Genomic DNA, 27,975 nt, shown 5'->3' with positions numbered 1-27,975 from the left:
CTCATGCTCCCTTCCCCCACGCTTGGGGCCGACGGAGCTGGTCAGAGCTTCAGGGACGCAGAGGAGGCTCTGAGCCCGCCACGCAGCGCCCAGGGCAATCACTGGCAGGCAGGGGGAAGCTCACAACTTCAGGACACAGCAGTGGCTGGGAAGGTGATACGTCTGGAAGGGCAGCACCCCCCCCACATTCAACCATCTTAGCAACAACCCTGCCAGCCTGCTAAGGCCTGGCAGGCGAATGGGGTGGGGAGGGAACCCCTAACACTTGGCTAAACCTCATTGTTATCGACTGCCTCCTGCAGTAGGTGGCTCCCCCAGGCGCTTGATGGCCTTTAATGTGATTAGGGCCACCGCTTACTGGAACACAATGAGATCAGGCTCTGGGCTGGGTTCAGCCCCCCCTGCTGCCAGCGGAACCACCCCTGCCGCAACCCACGGGGAACGTGGCTGTGGGGAGGGGAGAGAGCAGCTCCCCGGGGGTCTCCGTCCCCCGCAGGCACGAGCAGGCGCTCACCACGGGGAGAGCCGTCCGTCTGTCCCCTAGCCGCATGCACACAGACAGAAGCGCTGTCCAAAGTCGCTGGGTTTTTATTCCATCCAATCGCCACATGAACAGACCAGAAATACAAAAATAAACCGAACATAAAACCCACTGACAGAGCCCAGCTACAGGCCGGGGGCAGAGCCCACCCCAGCCAGCTCCCCGGGGAGGGCCTGCGAGCCACGCTCCCCACTGTGCGGAGGAAGGGCTTCACGCCAGGATAAAGTGAGGCTCCCACAGACAGCGCAGAGAAAGGAGGGGGCACCCCTTCCCCCGTTCTCCAGCACTGCCTTGCTCCAGAGCTCAGCACAGATCCCCTGAGGGCGGAGGGCAGGTCCAGAAGCAGGGCCGGGTCTAGCCAAGGAGCAGCTGTGTCATCTGTCTGGCCCCACCCCTGGCAGTAGGGATGGGGGGAGGCGTCCTAGTTCTCACCTCTGACCTACAACCGGTGCTATCAGCAAAGGAAGAGGGCTAAAGGGAGGGAGGGGGGTGGCTGCTCTAATCGGAGCCAGATGCAGAGTCCTCCAAGCTGGGGGGCGTGCTAGCGATCTCCTCCTCCTCCGAGTCCTGCAGGGGGAGGGGAAGCGTGTTAGCAATGGCCCCCATGCAGCCTTTGGGGCAGCTCCCCCCCGCCCCCGGGCCTACCTCCTTCTTGTTGTCGCCAGAGCTCTCGTCGCTGGAGACAAACTCCTTGCTCTTGAAGCTCTCGCCCAGCTGCTTGGCAGGAGACTTGGCTGGAGACTTGGAGGGCGCCGCCTTCCTCTCTGCTTTCCCCTTCCCCGGCTGCTGCTGCTGCTGCTTCTTCCTGGATTTCTCCCTGTGCCGGACGGGGACAGCGAACAAGCAGAGGTCACCCTGAGCCCGATGCTGGGGGACCTACTGCATGACGAGGCCACAAGGCTGCAGGAGGGGGACAATCCTCCACTCTCCATGTGGGCCATGCCCTTCTCCATCATCTCCCTGCCCACCCCAGCGGACAGGGCCCCGGCCCTGGCATCCCAGCAGCCCAATCAACTCACTTCCTGGAGCTCTCCGATCTGCCCCCCTCGCTGTACTCCTTCATTGCCTTCTCATAGTCCCTCTTGGCATCCTCCGCCTTGCGATCCCACTCCTGCCACCAGAGCGCAGAGTTGGCAATGCCCCTCATCGGACCGCCATCAGAAATGAAGCTACCCCAGCAAACTTCACACCCCAACCCCCACACAAAAAAAACAGACCCACAGATGCCCATCGCTACCCACAGACCCGCCCCACACCGGACACATCTTCTACCCCGTGTTGGGGTGGCCTCTGAGGCCTCTTCTACTCAGGTCCCTAACCTAGACCTACACCCACACTATCCCTACCATCCCACCCCCATACAGCCCCAGCCCCTCCCTCCAGCACCCAACACAGCCAAGACAGGCCGCCCCCTGGCACGAGCACACCTCCTTCTTCTCCTTGGACATGCCCTTCCAGAGCTCCCCAGCCTTCTTGGACAGGTCGGTGATGCTGATGCCGGGGTGGTCTGACTTGATCTTCTCGCGGCTGGCGTTCAGCCACAGCATGTAGGCAGACATGGGCCTCTTGGGGGCGTTGGGGTCCTTCCCCTTCTTACTCTGGCAGGTGCAGAGAACAAGCAAGAATCCATCGAGATGTGGCTCTAAACGGTTCAGAGGACCGGAAGGTCTCACCACAGCAAGGGTCCCTGCTCTGTCCTATAGCACTGGGGCTGGGTGTTCAATACCCCAGCAACCAGACCACACTCCTGGGGACCTGGCAGCACGAGACGCAGACCTGGCAGCTAGGGGCAAGGAGACCTGAGCCAGTGGGCCCAGCTGAAGCAGGAACTTTCAGAAGCTGTGAGCAAGACGGGGCGTGGGGGAGTAGCAGGGGGCTGGAGAGGTTCCAAGCATGGAGGGGAGTCATTCCTCGTCCCGTGCTGCCCCGAGGCCAGCTCCCCACCACAGAAAACAATCGCTCAAGGCCTGGGCAGCTGCCCGATCAGAGCTCCCTCTCCCCACAGGGCTGGCCTGCGTGCCAGGGCCAGAGGGTCCCACTCCTCCCAGCCAGCCGACAGGATCCATGCAGCCCCCTTTGCCAGGGCGGCGCTCTCACCTCCGACGGCTTCTTGCGGGGCTTGCGCTCCTTGACAATCTTGGCTTTCTTGGCTGGCTTCCTCTTCTCCTCCCGGTCACTGCCACCATCGCTGCTGGCCGAGACTTCGCTGTCGAACCTGCACGAGGGACCGGGTGCCTGACATCAGCTCCACCCCCACCTAATGCCACTGCTCCCAGGGCCGGCAGCCCTTGGCTTGGCAAGGCCAGCCTGCATCAGGAGTGGCACGGGCATATTGTTCTGGGGCACCACCTGGAGGGGACGGGGGTATTCCCAGTAGGGCCCAGGCAGGGCAAAAGGAACAGGGTGGCAAGGGGCACTTCCAGGCATGCTAGGCAGGGCATGAGGGGCACAGACAGCCCCTCCCCCCATACCAACTGCTCCCGTCCCCAGGCATCACCCCGCCTCAGCTGGCAGCAGAATCTAAGTGGCAACACCAAGTGAAGACTCCTCGCCGAGAGATGCAGGCCCCTTTGAGCAGACCGTGGGCACAGCTCAGACCTGCGCCCTCCGGGCCTCTGCCGAGTCTCCCAGGCAATGGGATTCCCCTTCCTGCCACGGGAGCCCACCTGGGACCAGGTGAGAATGAGCTGAAACGTGGTCAGCGCTCTCATTTTGTGCCTCAGTTTCCCTCTGGCCTTTGACTGGCTCCCAAGGAGGCAAAAAGGTTAAACCTGCTCTAAGAGCGAGAGCCACTGGGGCGGAGCTGATTTGGGCCAAAGGGTCAGCAAAGAGCTGGTGGAAACTGACCCACATCAATGCAGAACCCAGCGAGACAGCGGGAACCCCAGTGGCCGGGTGGTTCACCCCCAGCCAGGAGGTGGGAGCCATTCCCCCACCCTCGGCTGGGAGCAGCATACAGGATAGCAGGAAAGCTGAGGAGAGAGGAGGTCGGTGGCCAGATGGAAAGGTGGCCAGGTGGTCTGATGGAAACAGAGGCTGTAACAGCTTGGCTGGCCAATTACTGCAGTGCTGGCCAGGCCAGACTATGGCTCAACATTTGCCTCTCTGGGCCACCACCCAAGGCCCTTCCAAGCCCGCAGGCCAGGCGGCTACTGGCACTGCAGGTGTCACAGACAGCCCAGCCCCCCAAGGGAGGCGGCTCAGCTGGATTCGTTGCAGGGAGCCACAGAGAGAGACATGGATCGCAGGGGCCCCAAGGTCCAGTCTGCGCATCCTAGAGGCTATGGGCCTGCCCTTGTATGGCTCTGGCCCAAAGGACTGGCCACAGGCTGTGCATCGGTGACCCCAGCCCAGACCTTGGGGGCAGGAAATCTTTGGCCCGGGCCTCCCCATCGCCATTTGCTCCTGTTGATCCCACCACGCCCTGCGTAAGCGCCCTCGGAATCCAGACCTCAGAGGGCCATGAATTCCCAGAGCTGCAGCACATCCACCTGCTGCTCCGCCTGAGGCAGAGCCAGGATGGCTTCTGCGGCTCTGGCAGCGTTTCTCTGGCTGGCGTGCCAAGTGCTGTCCTCCGGCCCCTTCCAGAGCGCTGCGCTCAGACGGCAACGGGGGAAGGGCAGCACCTGTCCTCTGCTCAGAAGCCACCATGCCCCCTTCAGGGAGGCGTTTATTTGTCCTGTGGTGACACCGGTCAGGGCCCAGCACCATACAGACACATGGCAAGGGAGGCCTTGCCCTGACAATCTGAGCACTCCTCAGTTTCGAACTCTCATACAATGTGCTGCTGAGATGCAGCCAGCTCTGGAGGGGGGAGGCAGCAGCTTTTTAGCTGCTCAGGGCACAGCTAGGCTCGGGATGGGAAGGGAGGAAGCCCACGTCCAGCTGGGGCTGCAGGGTGATCGAGGCCAACAGCAGAGCTCCCGAGCTTGAGGGCTGGCCACTGGGCCTAATGGCTTCCCTCCATGAAATGGGGAAGAGAACAAGCGCTCAGCCAGCAGCACCAGGCCGCCAAGCCCACCGGAGCACAAGCAACGCTGCCCCCGCAAAGCCATGGGCGACACAGTGCCGCTGGCCCGCTCGGGAGGCGGGAGTGACGGAAAGCTCCGTACGGAGCTGCTCTCTGCCACAGGCGGGCCGGCCCTACGGGTCCAACGTCCAGCCCCTGCTTCTCCTGCGGAGAGAGTTCCCCTCCGAGAAGAGGCCGGAAGGCGAGTCCCAGCCCGAGAGCCCCACGCCAGGCAGCCCCTCCCCACTACTCACTCCTCTGCCACGTCCTCATCCTCCTCCCCAGGGTTAAACGACTCATCTGGAAGGCAAAGGAATGCGCCGATCACTCTCCCCCTCGGGGGGATGGGCCGGGGAACGGGAGAGATGGGGATGCCCCCGAAGTCCAACGGGGGGAGGAGCCCCAGGCATGGGGGGAGGTCTCACCCGTCTCCTCCCCAGACTCGTCACTGCTGTCATCGGCGTTCTCCTCCCGGATCTTGCCCTCCTCCTTCATCCTCTCCAGGTAGGCGTCGTGCTGGTCCTCGTCGGAGTCAGCGTACTCATCGTAGCTCTGCGGCAAGGACTGCCCAGGGACCGGGGTGGGGGTGTGTGTGTGAGTGCTCTTCTCCCCCCCCCGTCACGCAGGGGGGAAGGGCAGATGCCCACCGCCCACCAGAGATCTGAGAACTACAACTCCCAGCATGCTCCTGGGTGCACCCTTCCCCCCCACCCCAGCTCTGAGAATGGTTCCCCAGCGCTCAGAGCACAGGCTGCAGGCAGGGACCGGAGGAGCAGTGTTAACCAGGTTAGGTGGGGCCCACTTGGCAAGGAGATGGGGGGGGTGCAAGGCCCCGCCATCCCTCCTACGGCTCATGCGGGATTACTGTGGTTAGTAGGGAGCACCACAGCCATGCAGAGGAGACCTGCACCAGGAGGAGGGGAAATCGCACGGACCTTTTTCTTCTACAAGGGCAAGGAGAGAAGAGAGAGTGAGGAGACTGAATCCGAAACAAGAGAAAAAACCTGCCCCCACCCAGCCCCTACAACGCTCCAGGGGCTCCGGGTCAGGACGGGACAGGGGACCCAGCCTGCGGCCTGCCCCACCCCACCGTAGGTACCTCCTTGTGGCCTCGGTTCTTGATGTTCAGCTTCTTGGCATTGACAAAGTCAAAGAGCTTCCCGTACTCCTCCCTGCAGGGGGCAACAGCGGGGAGAGGGTCACAGGGAGGCAGGGCCTACGCGAGCGAGAAAGGGGGAAGCAGGCAGCGAGAACAGGGAAAATGACAGCTGCCCACTGCCAGGCTGCAGCGGCCAGGGCTCCCCAGGCAGAGACAGGGAGCAGGATACACGAGCACAGCGGTCCCTGTAAGCGGCCGCCCAGCAGAGATCCAGGTGCCGCCCAGCTCGCATCCGTGGGTGGTGCACATCCACCCATACCGTGGGGCGCGGAACAAAATATATTCGGTCCACGGGTGCAGAACATTAGCGAGCAGGCCCCAAGAGAGGGCTACGTCATGGGGGCGAGGGGGGCGCCCCAGGAGACCAGACGGGGCAATGGGCAGGTACAGCCGTGGGTACCGGGGGCGGTGCCTGCCCACCTCTCTATGCTGCTGAAGGTGTATTGCGCGCCCTGCTTGGTCTCGATCTCGAAGTCGAAGGAGCGGGTGGTGGTGGTGCCGCGAGCGAAGTTGACGAAGGAGATCTCGTCGAAGCGGATGTGCACCGGCGGCTTGTGCACGTAGATGAAGCCGCGCTCCAGTGGGTAAAGCAGCCCGGAGCTGGCCTTGTAGGAGCAGGTGATGCACTGGGCCCCTGAGTGCCTGGGGAGGACAAACAGGGTTACCCCAGCCAGGCTCCCATGCCTGGATCCTCCACCCAGGGACAGCAGCCAACGTGGGGGATGAAGAGCTGAGAATTTCTCTCACGTGGCTCCGAGGCACAGCTCCCTTCCTCCCGCACCTAGGAAAGGGGGCAATCCGGGATCCCATGGAACCTGGCACGTGGGGAGGGGACCTCACAGAGGAGTCATTTCGAAACGTGCAATTAGCAGCAGGCTCTGTATCCCCTTCCCTGCCACCCAGTCTCGGGTCACAGGTGGTGCCTCCGAGAGGGGAAAGGTCCTGCGTTTGTCTGGCTTGGGGTGGGGAAGAACGGGACCGGTGCCAAAGCCACAGCCCCATGTTCTAATCGCTGCCCTGAGTCAGACAGCACCCATGCCCTGGGAGAGGAACCCAGCGGCGGGGAAGGCCCTACATCCCACTCTCCTGCCTGCTCACCCCTGGAAGTTGCCAGGCACGGTGATCTTGCGGTTCACCAGCGCTTTCATGACCCGACTGACCATCTCGTAGAGCGAGCCGGACATGTTCTTGGTGAGCCGGCCCTCGAAGCGCTTCTCCACCTCATCCCTACAGCACAGGGAGAACAGAAGCATGAGGACACAGGGCAAGAGAGCGCCCAGCCCGAGCAGGAACAACTTGGGATGAGCAAGAAGCGAGCTCCCACTCCAACTGAGAGAGACGGAAGCATGCGGAGCCCTCGGCAGTCAAAGACACAAGGGCCAAGGAGGACAACGCGTAGTCCTCGGGCAACGGCACCTGCTCCCAGGAAAGACAACCCCCTCCCGAGGCTTAGAAAGGAGACAGCCTCGACACTCGGGCCAGGCACGAGCAGAGATCTACTTGGGACTGGAGAGTCCTGTCAGGAGGACAGGAAAGCTTGCAGAGGACGGGAGAGAGGGCAGGAGGGGTCCAGCCACAGCAAAGAGCAGGGACGGCAGCAGTAGGCAGAAGAGAGGGGATCAAGCACAGGCCAAAGCCAGGCTGGCAGCAGCAGACGGAGAAGGGCCACTCACTCATTCATGTTGAGGGTCAGGGAGATGTCCTCATCCTTGGAGAACAGCAAGATCAGGAAGTGGTAGCGTGTCTGGCCCTGCTTGATCGGCGGGTCCAGGCTGATCTGGAAGGGAGCCCGAGGGTACAGCCAGATGAGGGGCCACAGAACCCAAAGGGATCAGAAATCTCTCTCATTCCAGCCTGCTCCTCCGCACGCAACACCCCCAAGTACCACAGGGCAGTCCCCTCCCCTACGTTCTCAGACCACACCTGGTCTTGGCCTTTGAGCCGCTGCCTTCCCTGCCCCCCAGGCACAGCAGGGCAGGCTCTGCCAGCCCATCACCCCACCCTTTCCTCACCACAAAGAACATCTGGCGCTGGTCCTTGTGGGGCAGCAGGAAGAGGCGCAGCACTGTGGTGTAGGGGATCTTGTAGTCGAAGGTCTTGCCGTGCAGGTGCAGGAAGGTGGGGTAGATGCGGATGTCGTAGCGGCCGCGCGGCGTCAAGCACTGCAGCTCCCGGAAGATGCAGATGGCGTCCCCAGTCGCCTGGATCACGTCCGCCTTGGACAGCACGTTCTGGGCAAAGGCCTAAGGGCGGAGGAAGGGCTTTATTCCCGACAGCTGTACGCAGCCCACCCAGCTCCCCCAAGCCCCTCCGCCCACACCCCAGCAGGCTAGGCTGCCGGCCCAGCCCATGCGCACCTCCACAGGATCCACGCCGTCCTCCTGCGTGGGCGGCACGTAGAAGCGCACTTCCATGAGCGACACCTCGGCGTCGTCATTCTGGTGGAACTCCAGCGTCACCTCATTCTTGCCCGTGGTGCACTGGGACACGTTGCTGAGCGGGATCTCGAACACGGGCTGCTCCCCGATGTCGAAGGACAGGAGCTGGCCTGCAGGGAGGGGGAATCCAGTGGGCCAGCAAGGGGCTCCTGTCTGCCCCAACCAGCTGGTAGCTCTCACCATGCAAGGGCTCAGAGCCCTCCAAGGCAGCACCCTCTGCACGAGCAGGAGCACCACCAAGCTACTCCCTTTCTATGGCACACTCAGACATCCCCTCCTGACTCCAGCCCCCACTGCTGGTGCTTGTGTTCCTCTCCCTGCTATGTACCACTCTTCTCCCAGAGCTGGCCTTCTCCACAGGGTTAACTCCAGCTCAGTCACAGATTATTTTTCCCTGCTGCGTTCCTGCAGCCAAACGCTCCTAGCAGTGCTGAGCCCAGCACTCCCCAGGCAGCTGTTAATATGAATTGCTACCCCAAGGTAGATGTAGACAAAGAGGGAAGAGCTCACACACCTGTTGAGAAAGGACAGTCCTCCAATCTCTTCCCAGCAGAAGCAGGCTGTCTGTCTGCTCCTGCTCAGCTCTCTACTAGCCTCCAGCTCCACTGTCTGGCAGGGCATGATGCCAGCTAACCTGCCCGAGGATGAGTGTCCTGGCAGACAAGACATCCTCAATGCCTCATGAGTTGGAGCATAGAGTGGCCATGGCACTGACTCTTGGGCTAGCTCTGCTGCTTGCCACGGCCAGATATAGCGCCCACGTGGATGGCACAGCAGAGTAAACGTGGCTACAGCAGCACGGACTAGCTCTTATGGGTAAACGCCACCCATGCTTTGCCAACAGCAAAGACAGTTCCCGCCAGAATCACCTCCAAACTTCACGGTCCCCCAGTTCCAGCCCTTCACACACAGATCCTTCTCCGCCAGCTCCAGACGATAATGGGACTTGAAGAACTCTGACAGCTTGTCAAACTCCTGCATGGGGGAGCAGAGACCAGCCATCAGATCACACCAAGGCTCCCTCCCAGAGAGGCCCGGCCACTGCTACTGCCCCATAGCTACCCTGGGTTAACAAACAGCAGCAGTGGGGCGCTCCGGGGGTGGGGGGGGGCAGGCACACACGCACACCCAGGATGGCTGGCTGCAACACTCAGCATGCAGGTGAGAACTACCACTGCAGAGCTAAAGGAGGGCAAGCAGGAGTTACCCATCCTCCATCTCTGCTGGACACACATGTGAAACTGACACCTCCGAGGGCTACATGACCAGCAATTGCAGAGAACCCTGCCAGAGACTCCAACCAGTCAGAGCAGCTGCAGGCGCAGCCAAAGAAACTTGCAACTTAGATGGTCAAAGAAAAGTGCAGTTTGACTGAATTTTCTCTGCCTGGTGCTAGTGAGCTATTGAGGGGGACGGGGGAGGACAATCTCTTTGCTTCAGTTTGCCTCAACGCCTGCTCCATCCTCTCCTCTGTTACCCTGTTCTCACCCCCCACCTTTTTCCATCCAGCTGATCCCCCAGCAAAAAACACTAGAGCACTAACAAGCCACCTGCTGCCCTCCCATTGTTCACTGGACTTGTGCATTCCACTCCTAGTCCAGATTTTCTGTCTGTCTTGCTATGGAAACTTGGTTCTTCAGCACAGGGACTAGCTACTGGTTTTTGTAGCGTCAATGGCAGTAGAACTCATTGGCACTACCATCATAAACACAACTGATTTAGAAGAAAAACTGCCAAGCTGCAGCCTAGATGCTGAAGCTCATGGCACACAGTTTGGGTGAAGAACAGAATCCTCAGGGCAGGGTGAGTGAGGTGTGCACACAGAGCCAGACAGCATCCACTGGCTCTGATTGCCAAGCAATCGTCACCTTGCAGCTGGTCAAGCACAGCCACCTTCATAACTTCCTTCCCAGCGTCCCCGCAGGGGTTCAGTGGGCGCTTCTAGGAGGGGGGAGCTGGCCAGGCCAAAGACTCACCGATTCCCTGAAGCCATCATACTTGTAGACATGTCCATTCTTGGTAAGTAACTTGAGGCCATGGCCTAGCGCCACGCGGCGCCATATGCCCTCTGCTAGCTCCGAGGCCTGGATGTTGTCCACCTTGCCTGTCTTGCTGTTCTTGAAGATGACACCCTGGCGGCTCAGCCGCAGCCGCCCATCATTCTGATGGAGACAGACAGTGGTTGGGTGGGGGAACACAGGGACACCGTTCCAAGAGCTCAGTGCACACGCCAGCAAGAACAACGGTGACACCCTGGAAGGTGCCACCCCCGGAACCTGACATCAGCCAGCAACACTCTGCCGTCTGGATGAGAAACACTCACCACAGGCACATAAAACAGAGATCCCACCATCTCATCTCTCCCACACAGGGGTGCACACAAGCCATATCCAAAATGACTAAACCCACTGCACACACCCTCACCGTCACGCAAACTCCACTTCAAGGTCACCCCATCTCTGCCTCCAACTACCACCCATGAATCAGAGACCCATACCCCCAGCTCTGCAGTGTAAGGCAGCCAGAGAAGCACCGTAAAGCCTGCATTTGCTTTTGCTTGAAGAATTACTGGCCACTTAGGAGCAAAAGCTCAAGCAAGAGCTCTTTACAGATATAAGAGATGACATCCCCAGCACAACCATCACTAGCAAAGGTTTTGAATTCTGGGCATGGCAACTGCTCATTTGTGAAGCTTAGGGCACAGCACACCTCCACTGTAAATTGGCAAATGTTCGTGCCTGGGAATAAACAGGATCTTGCACTGCGTTTCTGGAAGGCTCCCAAGTTTCAGCCATTTAGGCTAAACCACTCACCAGTTCTCCCAGCACTCAGTGACACTATGTAACACTTGAGAACTAAATGCATGGAGGACTTCAGGGAGTAGGCAACAGGCTGTGAACTTTGCTCAGCTGGGCATTGCCTAGCAGAGCAGGAGCGCAGCCAGGAAACTGGTGCTAATTCCACAATGCCCAGGGAAACATTGGATCGATGTAGAAGGATCTGGCTGGGTTTTGTCTCATCAGTATGATGCAACACAGCTCCCTTAGTGTGCTGCTTGATCTTTGGGATGAATAACGCCTTGAGAATAATGCACATCCTCCCCTCCCTCCTTGAGTCACACATGGGTTCCAGGTTTCCCTTTGGGGCATCACTGCAGCCGTGAAATGAGAACCACAGTTCAGCCCCATCTCAGCCCTAGATACACCACTCCACCAGCCACAATAATGGTATCCTCCCAGACATGGTTTTCTAGGTTTTTTGCACTTCTCACCATGGATCCCTTCACCTCCTGGTATATTTCATTGAATTCCAGCGTGTCCACCATGGTGGTCCCTCCCCACCTCGCCCTCTCTAGCAGCACTGGGAGAGCTGAGGAGTGGAGGTTCAGTTGGGGAGCTCTCCAGAGATGATGAAACTCTTCAGTTCCCTCCGGAGTCCTGCATGCTCGGTGTAGCTGCAGCTGGGAAGAGCCTCAGAGCAGCAAAGCACCTGGGGAGGAGAGGAGAGAGACGACTCCATCAGCAAGGTGAGGCTGTCCCACAGGGAGCTGGCTCAGGAGCCCTCAGAGCCTGAATCCATGGGAAAGCCCAGAGTAGATACAGGGGCAGGCTGCCAACTAGCTGGGCTCAGGCAGCTGGTGAATGTTACAGCGTTCGTTAGGGGCTAGAGATAGAGCCCCAGCAGGAGAATCACAGAGAACCCTCCTCATCACTGGCTCCACCCCACCACCAGAGCCTGGAAGAGATGCTCTAGAACCCCACTCCTCCCTCATCCTCTCCCTAACACCAACCTCCATCCCCCAGCCCAGACACAGACCCCCCCCAGCCAACCCCCTCCCCTAGCTCCCTCCCCAGCCCACAGACCCCCTAGCCAACCCTCTCCCCCCACCCAGACACACACCCCAGCCAACCTCCTGCCCCAGCCACCTCCCCCCACGCAGAGTTTCCCCTAGCCAACCCACTCCCCCAGCCCAGACACAGACCCTGCTCCCCAGCCCACAGACCCCCAGCCAACCCCCTCCCCTAGCCTCCTCCCCCCACGCAGACATAGACCCCCAGCCAACCCGCTCCCCGAGCCCAGACACAGACCCCCCCAGCCAACCCCCTCCCCCGCCCACAGACGCCAACCAACCTCCCGCCCCCCCGCCAAAACACACTCCACAGCACCACCAGACCTCTCCCGCCCCTCCTCCCGTTCTTCCCCCAGACTCCGACCGCCTCCCTACCCCATCTTCCTCCACAGACCGACCCCACGCGCCAGGCAAACCCACCCCACCCCGGCCCCCCACGCGCACCGGCCCCTCCCCCCTTCTCCAGGGGGTCAATTTCCCGCCTGCGCAGCACGAACCTCACGCGGAGCCTCCCCCACCGGAAGCCGCCCCCCATCCGCCTTCCGGCCCGCGCTGCCATAGAGACGCCGCCCGTGAAGGGCCCTGGGCGCGCGCGCGCGCGCGGCTCCGACCATAGAGTCCCAGCGGGGTTCAGGCTAGACGGGGACGTCCGGGGCGGTTCCAGCCTCGCCCCGCGGGCCTCGCTGGGGAGGGGGCCGCGTCTGGTGGCCGTGCGCGTGCGCGGAGTCTTGCCGCCCCGCCCCCGAACGGCCTCAGCGCCCCTCCCCCGCCTTCCTAGAGACGCCGGGGGCATGTCTGCTCCACCCCGCCGCAGAATCGAGCCCCACGCCCCTCCCCCACCCCCAGCTCCCTGTCCCCCCCGCCCCGGAATCGGGCCCCACGCCCCTCCCCCACCTCCCTGTCTGGTCCACTTCGCCCGGGAATCGGGCCCCACACCCCTCCCCCATCCCTTCCACCCACTTCCGGCTCCCTATCTGCCCCACTTCGCCCCAGAATCGGGCCCCACGCCCCTCCCCCACCTCCCTGTCTGGTCCACTTCGCCCCAGAATCGGGCCCCACACCCCTCCCCCATCCCGTCCACCCGCTTCAAGCTCCCTATCTGCCCCACTTTGCCCCAGAATCGGGCCCCACACCCCTCCCCCATCCCTTCCACCCACTTCCGGCTCCCTGTCTGCCCCACTTCGCCCCAGAATCGGGCCCCACGCCCCTCCCCCACCTCCCTGTCTGGTCCACTTCGCCCCAGAATCGGGCCCCACACCCCTCCCCCATCCCTTCCACCCACTTCCGGCTCCCTGTCTGCCCCAGAATCGGGCGCCTCCCACACACTCAGCTCCCTGTCTGGTCCACCTGGCTCCAGAATCGGGCCCAACACCCCTCCCTCATCCCTTCCACCCACCTCCAGCTCCTTATCTGCCCCATCCGACCCCAGAATCGGGTCCCATGCCCACCCTCATCCCTGCTTTCCACCCCCCATCTTCTTGTCTGCACACCCCGCCGCAGAATCGTGCCCCACGCCCCTCCCCCACACCCAGCTCCCTGTCTTTCCTGCCCTGGAATCAGGCTTCAGACCCCTCCCCCAGCTCCTTGTCTGGTCCACCTCGCCCCAGAATCGGGCCCCAGACCCCTTCCCTATCCCTTCCACCCACCTCCAGCTCACTATGTGCCCCACCTCCCAGAATTGGTCCCCACGCCCCTCCCCATCCCTGCTTTCCACCCCCCAGCTCCCTGTCTGCCCACCCTGCCCCAGAATCGGGCCCCACACACTCTCCCGCCTAGCCCCATGCCTTTCCCCGCACTCCAGTGGGGAGATGAGTTCCCTGTCAGCTGAGCGCTGGGGCGGCTGCCCAGGAGGGATTCAAGTGCCACCCAGCTGCTTAGCAGAGCACCCGCTGCCAGCGGCCTCTGTTTCTATTTGTGGTGCACATCCACAGAGGCCTTGGTGCACATAACAAAATTTATTCCACCCATGGATGGAAAAAAAATTAGCGTGATCATTGCTTCAGGTCCCTCGTTGCTGGCCTCTCTCCCATCTCTACCCTGACCCCTCCGATCCTCAGGGTCCCTTTAGCCCAGATTTAACCTGTTTGGATGCTCAACAGCCCTGCAAAGCCAGGGTGACCCTGAGCTCATTGCTTCCTGTGTTTCCCTCTGCCCCGTCAGTGACAGGTTGCTCTGCCTGGATGCTACTGTGGTGGTCACAATCCTTATCCTATTGTAACCATGGTAACCAACACACCCAGGACGTGGCAAGGCAACATCGTGAGTTGTTACAGCTTGACTAAAAGAACCACAGGGTGTTTCACCCTATAAGACGACAGGTCCCTGTTCCCACCACCTATGCTGCTCCTAGCTCCCCTGTGCAGTGACCTGGGTTCACAATGCCATGCACTTGCCAACAGACACTGTCCTGCAAGGGGAGGTTTCCCCACGCACCTGCCCCGTGGCGGCGTGCTTGTGCATCCCAGCAGGTGTTTACATGGCAGCTCCCCATGGGAGGCTCTCAGCCGGGCCCCGCGCCCTTCCCTCACCCTCCTGGCCACCCCAGCTGACCACTCAGAAAATCCATTGCTAAAGCTGTAAGTGGAAGGAGTCCTTCCTCCTCTTTAGCAAAACAGGGGTGTCAAACACTGCAGAAACCACCGCCCCCACTGGCACACGTTACTCAGTTGATTCCCTCCTTGGCAGCCTAAGCAGAGGGGCCAGAGCCATAGGTCTTTCTCACACAGGAAAAGCTGACCGAGGACCCTGTGTTTGTCCATGCTGCATGTGCCCAGAGTGTAATTACGGGTCCTCAGGTTCCATGGGCCGCCACTGCCCAGCGTCTTCAGCAGCTGCCGATTTGTATCCAGATTATAATCAGTGCCATGTTGCCTAGCTGGCTCTTTTGGGATCTGCTGCTGCCTGTGTTGGGCCGGAGCTGGGATAGCCAGGGGCTGCCGGCTGAGATTGAGGGGCACCAGCAGATCTGGGGTGTGGGGCAAGGCTGGGGATAGCTGGGGACTGCGCATCGGAGTCGAGGGATGTCGGCAGAGCTGGTGGGGGGAGCCACAGTTGGCCTAGCAGGTGGATTGGAGTCAGGACTGAGGGACTGGGGCAGATCTGTCATGGGACACGGGCTCAGGGCAGGATTGAGGGAGGCAGCCTGGGTGGGGCTGGTGGAGCTCATGGCTGGGAGGGGGCAGGGGTTTGGGTCAGACGAGAGGGACGTTAGCAGCGATGCTGGGGGAAGGATGAGCACTGAGATGCAATGCACAGAGAGCAGATTCCTTTCTGGTCTCGTGGAATGCATTAAAGACCTCCCCTCCCCCGCTTCCCACAGCCCCCCACCCCCCAGAGACTCCAGCTGGTAATGGATGGGCTAGGAAGCCCCACCTTTCCCCAACAGCATCACCGCGGGGCGGGAGGGGGGAGTTTATTAAAGGGGTCTCTTGGCGCCAGGCTGCCCACAGTATCTGCAGGGCACAGGAAAACTCCACACCCGCTGCCCAACTTAAAAGCGGCAGCCTTCCCAATCCCCCTGGCTGCCCCTTGCTGAGAAGTCCAGGTGTCCTGTCTTCCCCGGGCTGGTGGGCCCCGCCCCGCTCCCAATGCCCATGCTCTCCTCCGGCATGAACTGCATAGCCGAGTTCTTCACCTACGAGACCACCAAGTCGGTGGTGGTGAAGAGCTGGACAGTTGGCGTGATCAACCGGGTCGTGCAGCTGCTCATCATCTCGTACTTCATCGGGTGAGTGCCCGCCAGGCCAGGAAACCCACCTTGGCACCCAGTCTCCATGGCCCATCCTTCTGGCCCTGGGCCGTGTAATGTGGGGGAGCGGGGGTTGTGAAGCAGAGGACCAGGAGAGTTACCCTCGGAGGGCAGGTACCACCGGACGCGGATCCCCAACGAGCCCCGCTCCCAGAGGAAGGAGGCTGGGGGATGAGCCAGCTTTCCCTTGGCACAGAATCCCTCCCAGGGCAAGGGACCCCCATTGCACGCTGACCCAGGCCTGCATGTGGGTTGCAGAGGGGCTGGGTGCGGGGGCATGCTCACTGGGAGGGATGTAATTAGGTCACCAGTAGCAAGGAGCTCCCTCTTCCCCCTTCCTTGATGCTGATGGGGCATTACTGGAGGGGGCACAGGAGAGCCCTGCTGGCCCCACACAACGGGGTCAGACAGCCTCTCCTCAAGAGGCAGCCATCCCCTTGCTCCCACCAATGTGCTGAATCAAAGAATGGGAGGCTGGCTTCGGAGAAGCTCTTGGAGCAGAACTGTATACGCCGTGCGCCTGAGAACATCTGTCCCCACCCCTCAGCTTCCCGGGGGAGAGGGCAAAAACAGCCGCTGGGTTGGGTGTCCAGGCAGGGTGAGAGAGAGTGTGTGTGTGTGCGAACAGGCAGGGCAGAGCTGTGTGTGTGAGCGGTACTGGGAGGAGCGGGTGCAAGCTGGGGGTTGAGCGTGGGGTGTTGTAGGTAGGGTGATCTGTAAGGTTGAGTTCTTCCTCCACAGTGAGTGAAAGAAATTAACCTGTGGCTGTTCCCCAAAAGCCGGACCACAGACAGTGTGGGGCTGTTGAGCCCCCTCCAACCCCCACAGCCCTACAACCTCCCCTACCACCCCTTCCCCCCAGCCCGGTGACATCCATGCAACCCCCCCCCCCCAGTGACCCCCTGTGCACGTTTGAAAGTGGGACTTGGGCTCCTAAATCACTTAGCTGCTTTGGACTCTTTTATCCAGTCCCTTGGATTTCCAGTGCAACCCCGGCTCAGATTTTCAAAAGCTTTTCACTCCGTTTCATACCCCAGAAACAGAGCTCCACATTGCCACGGTACTGGGGCAGCAGGCCCCAAGTTCTTGTCAAGAACCGGGCTGAACCTGAAGCTGCCATGTGCTTTGGCAATCTGGCCCACCATTGTATGCTGGGGGACTGCAAAAATCCAACCTTGGGCCCTCTCGAAAATCTGCCTCAGGCTCCCAAGTGATGGGACGTTCGCTCCTCTGGTCTTTTTGGACACTGAACCAATGCAGCCAGGGTGCAGGGGTGTGACAGCTGTAGGGGACCACTAGATGGCACGAGATGTTTGGGAAGGAGAGCTCTGCCTGGTTTCTGCATCCAGGCTGGCTCAGAGCCCACTCAGCTATCGTGTGATTTTAAGGGAACATTTTAACATTTGCTGCCCCTTTTCGTTTCACTAACTGGGGTTACATCTCCCGAAGCAGCACTGACAACCCTGGCATTGGAAAATGCTAAATTGATCTGCCCCCAAATTGAGGCGACAGTCTAAAAATTCCTTTGCTTTCTGGTCCCAGAGGTGGTAGGAGACAGAGGTGTCCTGTTATCCTGTTCTGCTTGGGAACTAGCAGGGCTAGAGATGGTTGCATCTGATTTTCACTGATGAAAGCAAAGTGTGTGCTTTGAAGGGGCATTGCTGGCTACTCGCCCATGTTTAAATGGCGTGGCAATCCCCCAGCAAGGTAGCATGGGATGGCAGAAGGAAAGTGGGCAGGCACGGAATGGCCCTTTCAAAAGGAGGCTGCATCCATCCACACCATAATTCCTGGAGAACTCAGTCTGAAAGAGCTGGCCTGCTTCCTAACCGGATCAGCATGGCACAAAACACCAGATCCTTTGAAAATGGGACACATGGGGGCCTGCCCTGACCCACTGCTGCTTAGGCTGAAAAAACCCCAAAGTTAACCCAAATATGAAATCATTCCCCACGAGAGAAGCCCTCAGGTTGTCACTAAATCACATGACTCCAGGAGCTGGGACTCTAGCAACACCTGGAAAGAATTGCCATTAAATCCCAAGAGTTGGGACCTTTGCAGCTTACTCCTGAGTCTGTGCCAGGTTGGTGGGGTAGTGGGGGAAGTTCCCCCAAACTGCCCCACTGGTCAGAGGCGAACATGGGTCTCTCTCCTCCCAGCTGGGTGTTTCTCTATGAGAAGGCGTATCAGGTGCGGGACACCTCTATCGAGTCCTCTGTGGTGACCAAGGTCAAGGGCTTCGGCAAATACACCAACAGGGTCATGGACACGGCTGACTATGTTACACCACCACAGGTAACCCTTTCCAGGGTGGGGGGTCCAGTGCTGGAGGGGAAATTAAAAGTAGGCAGGACGGTGCCAAGAGGGCTAAGAATGGTGAACAGTGCTGGAGGGACTGGATTATTGCTGCTATTGTTCATGTTACGGTAGCGTCCAGGGGCTCCAGCTGAGATCAGGGCCCTGTCATGCCAGGTGCTGTCCAGCCACACAGGGAGACACCCACAGGGCCGGGTATTGCCCAGACACACAGGGAGACACGCATAGGGGCTGGGTGCCACACAGATGCACAGGGAGACACCCGTGGGGCTGGCTGCTGCCCAGACACGCAGGGAGACACCCATAGGGTCAGGTGCAGCTCAGACACACAGTAGGGTGCCTGGGTGTTCGGTTTTCAACTGGAACATCCCGCCACAAAATAATCCTGACGGCTCAGCAGGGCCACCCTTAGAAATACTGGTGCCCTCCGCAGCGCCCCCATTGGGGCAGGGGCTGTGCTCAGAGCCTGGAGGGCAAAAGCTTTCCAGGGGGGCAGGAGCAGGGGAGGGAGACTGCAGGGGTTGTATCCCCGCCTCCAGTCACTGCCAACAAGGAGAAGCAGAGGAATCCAGCCCTGGCCTGCTCCGCTCCCTGGCCTCCTAGTCACATCGCTCGGGGGGAAGGGGCTTGGGGAGAAGGTGGAACTGCCTCCCCAGCCCACCACACTCACTGGCTGTCCCTGACCCAGCATCATTTTGCAGTGCAGAGTCCCCCCTGGAGTTGGGTTGACTCCAGCCTCACTCAGATGACCTCTGCAGCGAGGGCAGACCCCTAGAACACAGCCAGAAGCTGCATGGCTGATTGCCTCTGGGCGGGGAGACTGGTCTGCGAGGCCCTGGATGTCTGCTGCTCAGCAGAGGGGTGAGGCTGGAGTCAGTGAAGGCAAATACCTGTGTGAGATCCCTGGGTCAGTCCCCCTCATGTCTAATCAAGGGAGAAAGTAACTTATATTTCTTACTAGGACCCGCAGGAGGCGTGTGATATGGGCTCCTGTGGGGGGAGGGGAGACATGCGAGGAGGGGTGTGTCAGCACTGACTCGGGAACCTGACACGCGTACATTAGCCCGCAGCATCCCCAGCCCAGTCCCCACCTAGCCACTCTTACCTTCGTGCCGCTCTGGGGCACGCTGGCTTCCTTTCCTCTTTGTGTCTACCAAGACATTAATTCCTGCCATCCGTTGTGTCTGTGGCACACCGGCAGAGCAGTTAATTAAAAGTATCAAGGGCTCTTGCTGGAAGGCCGCCACGTAACCGGGTTTTATTTCTTAGAATTCAGAACCTCAGTGCGCTAGAACTGATGGCAGCGAGAGACAAAGCAGGCTGCTCCCTAGTACATTTCACCCCACCTTACTCTAAGCTGGCTCTCCGCAGACTGATGCTGAGCAGATACAGGGCTGGGAAATCCCCAGAACACTGAAAGCAATCAGTCACAATTTTAACGGTTTTCAATATGCTCCAGCTCCTGAGAATTTCACACCTTCTGTCTCCTCTGTGCCCTTCACCCTCCCACCTCCCCGTCCCCACGTGCATCCGACCCCATCCCTTCTCTGCAGGGGACGTCAGTGTTTGTGATTATCACCAAGCAGATTGTCACGGAGAACCAGGTGCAAGGCTTCTGCCCTGAGGTAAGCAGGTGAGGAGTGAGGGGGTAATGACAAGCAGGCTTGGGAAGGGGCAGCAGAGGGTTGATCTTCCCCAGTGGAGAGTGGAGCTATTCTCCAGAGAGTTTCCCTTAAAGCAGCCGCTGTTGGAGCATCTGGGGGTCTCCCGCTCCCCACGTCCCCTTCTTTGCCTGCCTCCCTCTTGCTCCTCTTTTCCAGAGCGAAGTGAAGTACAGCTGCCGGTCAGACAGCGACTGCCGGAGGCCTGTCCCTACCACTGGAAGTGGTAAGCACCCCTCCGGTGGGTGGAGGAGGGGGCAGAACCATCCAGCAGCTCCAGCGGGAGGTGCGGGGTGGGGCCCAGCATGGGAGGATGGTGGGCAGGTGCAGGATCGGGTGGGGGAGAGGGCTCGGTGAGGGAGGAGAGTGAAGAGTGGGTGAGTGGAACACGCAGGGGTGAGCAGATGAGTGGGGGCATCAAGGCGTGGCCATGTCTGACCCTGCCCTTTCCGGGGGTAAAAGCAGCAGCTCCCATGGCATGACCCTAGGGCCCAGCTGGCTAGCTGGGAGGAGGTGGCCGACTCAGACCTCTCTGCTGGGGCGTGCAGGGGAGGCAGCTGAAAACTGCATGGGGTACGGGCGAGCAGGGTAGAGGGGCTGGGAGTGAAGCTTGCAGTGCCACTTAATGGGGGGCTGCATCCGCAGGGATGCTGACCGGCCGGTGCGTGAACTACAGCCGGAGCCTGCGGACCTGTGAGATCCAAGGCTGGTGTCCCGCAGAGGTGGACACTGTCCAGGCGTAAGCCGGGCCCTTGGGGGCAGACCCCCTTTCCCTGCCCCGATGCCCTTTTCTGGGGGTGGGGGCGGAGCTCCCGAGCCCTTGGCAACCCCTGTGCCCCAGCACCACTTCCCGGTGGCGACTGGGCTTGGCTGTGTCACCTCTTGGCCGGGGGAGGTGGGGAGGCCCTCTTACATCCTCAGCTTTCACCATGGAGCAGGGACCCCTGTGCTGGATGCGCTCTGCCCCCCGGGGGCGGCCCAGGGGCGTGTCATATCGGGGTGAGGAGGGGGCACTGGGCTGCGGCTATACTGTGCCCCCAGGGCCCATAGGGGACAGCTTGGGGGCACTGGTGGGTGGCACTGGGCTGTGGCTATGCTCTGCCTCCCCAGGGCCCCTAAGGCTCTTCAGTCACCCCACACCGCCCCAGGCGCCGAGCCCCTGCAGCCCAGAAGGACTGTGCTCAGGTCCAGCGGCTTCCCTTCTCCGGGGCCAGGCCTGGCGCTCCCTGGTTGTGCCAGGTGCTGCACAGACGACTCCGCCGCAGAGGGCCCCGTGCGGCAGCGGCAGGTAAACTGCCGGGGGCAGAGGGGAGGGTATGCAGGTAACAGGCAGCCCTCAGGCCACAGTCCCCTGCCCGCGTCCCAGGTGGGTGGTTTCCCAGGGCTCTCCCCACAGGCCCAAGGAGAGCCCTGAACCGCATGCCTGCCCACAGGCCCATCATGCTGGAGGCGGAGAATTTCACCCTCTTCATTAAGAACAGCATCCGCTTCCCACTCTTCAATTTTGAGAAGTGAGTCCTGGGGCGTGGCTGTGAGAGGCGTGGCTGCGGGGGACGTGGCTGTGAGAGGTGTAGCTGCAGGGGCGTGGCTGTGAGATGCGTGGCTGTGAGAGGCGTGGCTGCGGGGGACGTGGCTGTGAGAGGTGTAGCTGCAGGGGCGTGGCTGTGAGATGCGTGGCTGCGGGGGACATGGCTGTGAGAGGCGTGGCTGCGGGGGACGTGGCTGTGAGAGGTGTGGTTGCCGGGGGCGTGGCTGTGAGAGGCGTGGCTGCCAGGGACGTGGCTGTGAGAGGCGTGGCTGCAGGGGCGTGGCTGCCGGGGGCGTGGCTGTGAGAGGTGTGGCTGCAGGGGCGTGGCTGCCGGGGGCGTGGCTGTGAGAGGCGTGGCTGCGGGGGACGTGGCTGTGAGAGGCGTGGCTGCGGGGGACGTGGCTGTGAGAGGCGTGGCTGCCAGGGGCGTGGCTGTGAGAGGTGCGGCTGCAGGGGGCGTGGCTGTGAGAGGCGTGGCTGCGGGGGACGTGGCTATGAGAGGTGTAGCTGCAGGGGCGTGGCTGTGAGATGCGTGGCTGCGGGGGACGTGGCTGTGAGAGGCGTGGCTGCAGGGGCGTGGCTGCGGGGGACGTGGCTGTGAGAGGTGTAGCTGCAGGGGCGTGGCTGCCGGGGGCGTGGCTGTGAGAGGCGTGGCTGCGGGGGACGTGGCTGTGAGAGGTGTAGCTGCAGGGGCGTGGCTGTGAGATGCGTGGCTGCGGGGGACGTGGCTGTGAGAGGCGTGGCTGCGGGGGACGTGGCTGTGAGAGGTGTGGTTGCCGGGGGCATGGCTGTGAGAGGCGTGGCTGCCAGGGACGTGGCTGTGAGAGGCGTGGCTGCAGGGGCGTGGCTGTGAGAGGTGTGGCTGCAGGGGGCGTGGCTGTGAGAGGCGTGGCTGCCGGGGGCGTGGCTGCCCGGAGTGTGGGCGGGACCCTGTGCTCACACTGCTCAGGATATGGCCAGCTGGCTCTGCGCAGTGGCTGTTCACTGTCCCTCAGCCCCATGGGAGTGGGGTGGGGACATGACCAGGTGTCTCTCTGCTGTGGCTATTCTCTGCCCACCAGGGTCCATCGAGGGTGGAGCAGTGTCATGACCAGGGGTCCCACTTTTTCCATCCATGGGCAGAATAAATTTTGTTCTGTGCACCAAGACATGGGCGGATGTGCACCACCCGTGGAAACACAGGCCGCTGGCTGTGGGCGCGCTGCTAAACAGTTGGGCAACTCCTGAATCTCTCCTGGGTGGCTGCCCAAGTGTTCAGCTTACAGGGAATGCTGGTCCTGGGGGTGGGGGGAGGAGATTGAGCTGTGGCTGTTCTCCGCCCTCCCTTGGGCCGTGAAAAGTGGGGCCTAAGTCCATGCAGCCCTCGAGGCTGCTCTAATCGATACCGAGCGCCAGGCAGGCCCCCAGGAGTACGGTGAGTGCAAGGCAGGGCTCAAGCCCCTTGACTGCCCCATCTGAGCCCGCCCCAAGCACAGGATCTGGCCAGCTGATGATAGATCCTCAGCCCCACAGGATTCCCAGCTCCTAGGGATGGATGAGATTTCCCTGTGGCCAGCTGGGCATGAGGGAGCCAATGGAGGAGCCGGCAGGGGTCGGGGCTGGGTTGTGGCCGGGGTTCCGGTTCGGGTTACATGCCAGGGAAAGGGGTCGGGAGGAGATTTTGGGTTCTGGCGACGGCTGGGGTTAGGGACGGCTTTCCCCAGGGCGCCCAGTTCTCACAGGCCCTCTGTGTGTGCCCCACCCTCCTAGGGGTAACCTGCTGCCCAACCTGACGGCCCAGGACCTCCAGACGTGCCGCTTCCACCCGGTCACCCAGCCCTTCTGCCCCATCCTGCGCCTGGGCGATGTCGTCCGCTTCGCCGGCCAGGATTTTGCCAAGCTGGCCTCCACGGTGAGCACCGTCACACCCCACGCGGGGCCCTCGCCCCTCCGGCCAGGAGAGAGCGCACAAGTAGTGCCCCGCGTAAGCCAGGAGCGTTCCTGGGGGCTCCCGGGGGCACCCTTTGCCATGCAGGGGGTGGGGGAAATGCAGGCACCTCTGGGGCCTCGGTCTGTCCCGGCGAAGGGACAAAGGGCTCCTTCTAGTGCCACAGCCAAGTGGCCCCTCTGTGATGTCCCTAACGCTCCGTCTCTCTGCACAGGGCGGGATTCTGGGGATTAAGATTGGGTGGGTGTGTGACCTGGATCGCTCATGGGAGCACTGCGTGCCCAGCTACAGCTTCACCCGCCTGGACAGCGTCTCCCAGAAGAACAGCGTCTCTCCTGGCTACAACTTCAGGCAAGGGCAGCGTGTACACACACACACACAGAGGAAACAGGCAAGGGCAGTGTGTACACACACGTACATGAAACAGGCAAGGGGAGCATGTACACACACACACACACACGAAACAGGCAAGGGCAGCGTGTACACACACAGAGGAAACAGGCAAGGGCAGTGTGTACACACACATGTACATGAAAAAGGCAAGGGGAGCATGTACACACAGAGAGGAAACAGTCAAGGGCAGCGTGTGTACACACACCCACCCACACACACACACACGGGAAAAAGCCATGTGAGGCTCCAGGGTTAACTCACTCACAGGGGGACACTCCGGGCACGTGTCCCTCCTCAAACATGGGCACGCAGCACTTCCCAGCTACACACTGACACAGCACATATCCGCAGCTACACACATATTGGTCTCCACATGCACACCGACACACCAGCTACACCCAACCGCATTCACAATGCACAGTGCCCTCCACACACACACTAACCACGAGATACACCCAACTGCACACACCACTTTCCAGCTACACACTGATACATCAGATACACTCAACTGCATTCACAATGCACACTGCCCTCCACACACACCGACCACCAGATACAACCCACTGTACACACGCTACACTCCAGCTACACAACAAATACTTTGTTACCCACACTACCCCTTAACAACACCTGACACACTATTACACATGCCTTCCCAGTTATGCCCTCACATCTACAGTTACATACACCTTCCCTGCTACACACACACATCAACCTTCACTCCAGACCCCTCCTGGCACTGAGTCACACCTCACTCCCACACAGCCACCCCTCAGCGTGCACACCCAGGTGTGAGGGACCAGGGGGTGGCAAGTCACAGCCCGTCTCCCTGTCCCCCAGGTATGCCAGGTACTACAGGCGGGAAAACGGCACCGAGTTCCGGACCCTGATGAAGGCCTTCGGCATCCGTTTCGATGTGCTGGTCTATGGGAACGTACGTACGGCCGGGCAGCCGGCGGGGGCCGGGGAACCAGGGCTGAAGCCCAAGAGTGGAAAGGGAAGAGCCATGTGACGCAAGAATAGGCTGGGTGTGGTCACACGCCTGGAGGACGCACAACTAGGCAATGCAGCGTACAGGACGCACAACTAGACACTGCCCCGTGGCTGTGTTTAATAATGGAGGACAAGAGCCCCAGGACTCATGTGGCCAGGAGGTGGGAGAGAGGGGCTCACGTCCTGAGGCTGGCGGTGGACAAGTTACACCAGCCGGTGCAGGAGAAGGAGGGGGCCCCACATGGTGACCTGGGGGCGGACCTCAGCTACTAACTCCCCTCTCTATCCCCTCAGGCTGGGAAATTCAATATCATCCCAACCCTGATCAACATGGTGGCAGCCTTCACCTCCGTCGGGGTGGTGAGTACAGGGGGCTCTCCGCCTTCTCCTTTCCCTCTGCCTGCTCCGCGGGAGCTGGGGTGAACCAGCTGTGGGCTGCAGGGAAGAGGGAGGCGCTGGGCAGAGCAAAGAGCTGTCCGTCTGAGCAGGCCTCACTTAGTGGGGAGGCTGGCAAAACCTTGAGCCAAAGGCCAAACCTGGCTCGTTAGCGACTGCAGAGCCAAAGAGAGTACCCAAGATGGTGCCATGGAAACAGCACAGGGGAATCCAAGATGGCACCATGGCAACAGTGCAGGGGAATCCAAGATGGCACCATGGCAAAGGCAGAAGGGAATCAAAGATGGCGCTGTGGCAATGACACAGGAGAATCCAAGATGTCACCCTGGCAACTGCACAGGGAAGCCAAGAGGGCGCCATGGCAGTGGCACAGGGGAATCCAAGATGGCGCCATGGCAAAGGCAGAGGGGAATCCAAGAGGGCGCCATGGCAATGGCATGGGAGGCGGTCTAGTCTCCATCCACCAGCATGTCTCCCCCCATTCCATGTCCCCCATAGTGGTGGCCGGACACAAGCTCTGACGGCGTGGGCCCAGGTACCCTCACTCGACCATGCTCTCGTGTCCAAGGGCTGGGCCAGCCCCTCAGCCTCTCACGGCTCAGGATTCGCATCCCCCTTCCACTCCCAGAGCCCCCCCGTCATGAGCACTGAGGCCTGCAGGTCCTGCCCTACTGCCTGGGGCCCCTCTCAGCCCCAGCTGACTGGGGACACCCCCCGACCCAGAAGGGAAGGCCCTGCCCTCTGCTGAGCCGTCTTCTCTCCCCTGCAGGGCACGGTGCTGTGCGACATCATCCTCCTCAACTTCCTGAAGGGCGCAGAGCAGTACAAGGCGAAGAAGTTCGAAGAGGTGCGTCCCAGGGAGGAGCCCACGGTGCTGCAGAGATGGGCGCACCCAGCAGGGGGCACTGCAGGGAGTGGAGTGGGGGGGAGCCTGGCTGTGGTGGGGGGGGGAGGTCCCTGCTACACCAGCCACAGCTTCGGCCGGGGGGGGGCGCTGCAGGGAGTGTGGGGGGGGTGGCTGTGTGGGGGAAGCTCCCAGCTACACCAGCCCCAACTTCGGGCAGTGGGGGGCGCTGCAGGGAGTGTCGGGGCAGGGTGGCTGTGTGGGGGGAGCTCCCGACTACACCAGCCTCAGCCTCAGCCAGCAGGGGGCGCTGCAGGAGAAGGGTGCGGCTCTGGCTGTGTGGGCGGGGGGGCTCCCAGCTACACCAGGCTCAGCCAGCAGGGGGTGCTGCAGGGAGTGGGGGGCGCCGTCTGTGGTCGAGGGGGAGCACCCGACTACACCAGCCCCAGCCTCGTCCAGCTGGGGGCGCTGCAGGGAGCAGGGTGGGAGTGTGGCCTGTTCCCGGCCCCCACTCGCAAGGAGCACGGCCTGACTGTAGGCAGCCCCGGCCACGGGTGTTGCCGGGGTGAGGTCATTCGGTGCCCGAGTGGCAGGCGCTGACCTGCCCGTGTGTCCCTGCAGGTGACGGACTTGTCCCTGCACCGCAGCCCCGTGTACAGGAGCAGCCAGATGCTGGGAGGCCGGAACGCCGAGAAGCAATCCACCGACTCGGGAGCCTACTCCATCGGCCTCTAGTGCCCCGGCACCTCGCCAACGAGGGCCTCTTTAGTACACTCCCCGTGGCCCCCTGCTTCTTCCCCCTTCCTCCGCGCTGGCCCGTCTTCCTCCCTGCCCCCTCGCCAGGGCAGCCGACCGGCTTCTCCAGGGCTTGCTGCTGACAGCACTGGCCTGCCTTTCAGGAGCCACAACCGGGTCCCTCCCCGCCACAGCTGGGCTGGTCCACCAGCCGGCATGGGGGGGGGGCCCCCGAGCGGCTGCGTCTGGTCCCGGCACCGTTCCCTTAGCAGCATTCCTGGTGCTGCACTGGAAATGGGCAGTGCTGGGGGCGGGGAGGGGCGCTCTGGGTTTGACTGGGGGCCAAGTGGGGAATGGGATGATTGGTTCCTTTGTCCCAGCAGGGGGCGCTCACCCCAGCTCAGGAGATGCTATGGGGGACCCCCACATGGGGCAGGGGGGGGACTCGCCCTTCCTTTGCCCCATTTCCACCCTGGCTGATACCCACGTTCCAGAGGGGGTGGCAGTCCTGGACCCAGGGACATGCTAGTACCGCCCCCCACCCCCCCCGCCCAAATCCAGCACTGACTCCAGTGTTCCATGCCGGAGCTTTTTAATCAATAAAACTCCCTTTCTCGTCAGTGCCGCTCTGGGCCGGGCGGGCTGGGGCAGGCGTGCGGGGCAGGGCTCTCCCCGGGCCTGCTGGGGACAGGCCAGGCTCAGGGGGAGCAGGAACACGTACATGGCACTTCCTGGATTGTGTGGGCAGCGTTACTGCCACGGTTTATGGGCACCAGATCAGCTGGAGCCTGGGCTGGGGGAGGGGGCTCCACTCAGAGATTTGTCCACCAGCCACTGCAGGGCCGGAAGCAGCTTCATCTCAGGCAGCCCTGGCAGGAGACCCCCTCCCACCACACACATACAGCCCCCCACTGCCTATTGCCACCCGCCTGTGGTGCCCACACTGAGCCCCAGCCTGGAGGCCCCCCACCACCCTCGCTACTCCCAAACTGACCTCCTGCACTGAAAGCACACGACCCCCGCACCCCCCGCCCCGCATCTCTGGCTTCCCCCTCCAGCCATCCAGCCCTTACGCTGAGCTGCAGCAGGGAGATGGGGGTGGGGAAAGAGCAGCTATCAGCTCCCAGCTCCCGGTGCCTCCCCCGGCTGCACATGCCACAGAGGGCGACACCCCCACACCCAGCCTGGGCTCCGACCCCCCCATATTGGCCCCCTAGGCGCTGTCGCGGGATGGGCCTACGAATGAGCAGTCCACAAAGTGCCGCTGAATCTTCAGACCATTGAGGCTACATCCCACTGACCCCAGCTGGGAAACTCCCCCAGCAGGACGGTGACACACAGGTCAGTGGGGCAGCACCCCGTCTGGTGCTGGGCAGCAGGGCACAGACTCTGGGCGCTGGGCTGGATGGACCCAGCTCACCGACTTCGGGCAACGCC

General features: G+C 61.5%; 2 protein-coding genes across 4 annotated transcripts; one reads left to right on the top strand and one right to left on the bottom strand.

Annotated features, from left to right (window-relative positions):
• Positions 1-570: 570 nt before the first annotated feature.
• On the bottom strand, positions 571-12,625 carry SSRP1 (structure specific recognition protein 1). 3 transcript variants are annotated; one of them, XM_074998110.1, is made up of 17 exons: positions 12,495-12,625; positions 11,419-11,636; positions 10,124-10,309; positions 9,017-9,122; positions 8,067-8,257; positions 7,722-7,952; positions 7,383-7,486; positions 6,808-6,936; positions 6,130-6,351; positions 5,650-5,722; positions 4,976-5,114; positions 4,805-4,850; positions 2,639-2,756; positions 1,969-2,139; positions 1,561-1,652; positions 1,187-1,358; positions 571-1,108 (listed from the first exon to the last, which is right to left on the bottom strand). In XM_074998110.1, exons 2-17 carry the CDS (start codon positions 11,470-11,472, stop codon positions 1,040-1,042), a joined length of 2,103 nt encoding a protein of 700 aa, XP_074854211.1. In that variant the 5' UTR covers positions 11,473-11,636; positions 12,495-12,625; the 3' UTR covers positions 571-1,039. The 3 variants fall into 3 exon arrangements, with proteins under 3 accessions (XP_074854211.1, XP_074854213.1, XP_074854212.1); XM_074998112.1 differs by lacking the exon at positions 12,495-12,625 and adding an exon at positions 12,442-12,460; XM_074998111.1 differs by lacking the exon at positions 12,495-12,625 and adding an exon at positions 12,373-12,408.
• A 2,959-nt stretch (positions 12,626-15,584) lies between these two features.
• On the top strand, positions 15,585-26,626 carry P2RX3 (purinergic receptor P2X 3). Its single transcript, XM_074996062.1, has 12 exons — positions 15,585-15,724; positions 17,905-18,040; positions 19,615-19,686; positions 19,882-19,948; positions 20,368-20,461; positions 21,156-21,233; positions 23,000-23,141; positions 23,392-23,528; positions 24,411-24,504; positions 24,858-24,923; positions 25,729-25,806; positions 26,425-26,626. Exons 1-12 carry the CDS (start codon positions 15,585-15,587, stop codon positions 26,536-26,538), a joined length of 1,218 nt encoding a protein of 405 aa, XP_074852163.1. The 3' UTR covers positions 26,539-26,626.
• Positions 26,627-27,975: the final 1,349 nt, after the last annotated feature.

This window comes from Carettochelys insculpta, chromosome 6, assembly GCF_033958435.1.
Source record: "Carettochelys insculpta isolate YL-2023 chromosome 6, ASM3395843v1, whole genome shotgun sequence".
Classification (NCBI taxonomy): Eukaryota; Metazoa; Chordata; order Testudines; family Carettochelyidae; genus Carettochelys; species Carettochelys insculpta.
Note: the sequence above shows the minus strand (reverse complement) of the source record. Positions and strands in the feature narration are given on the sequence as shown.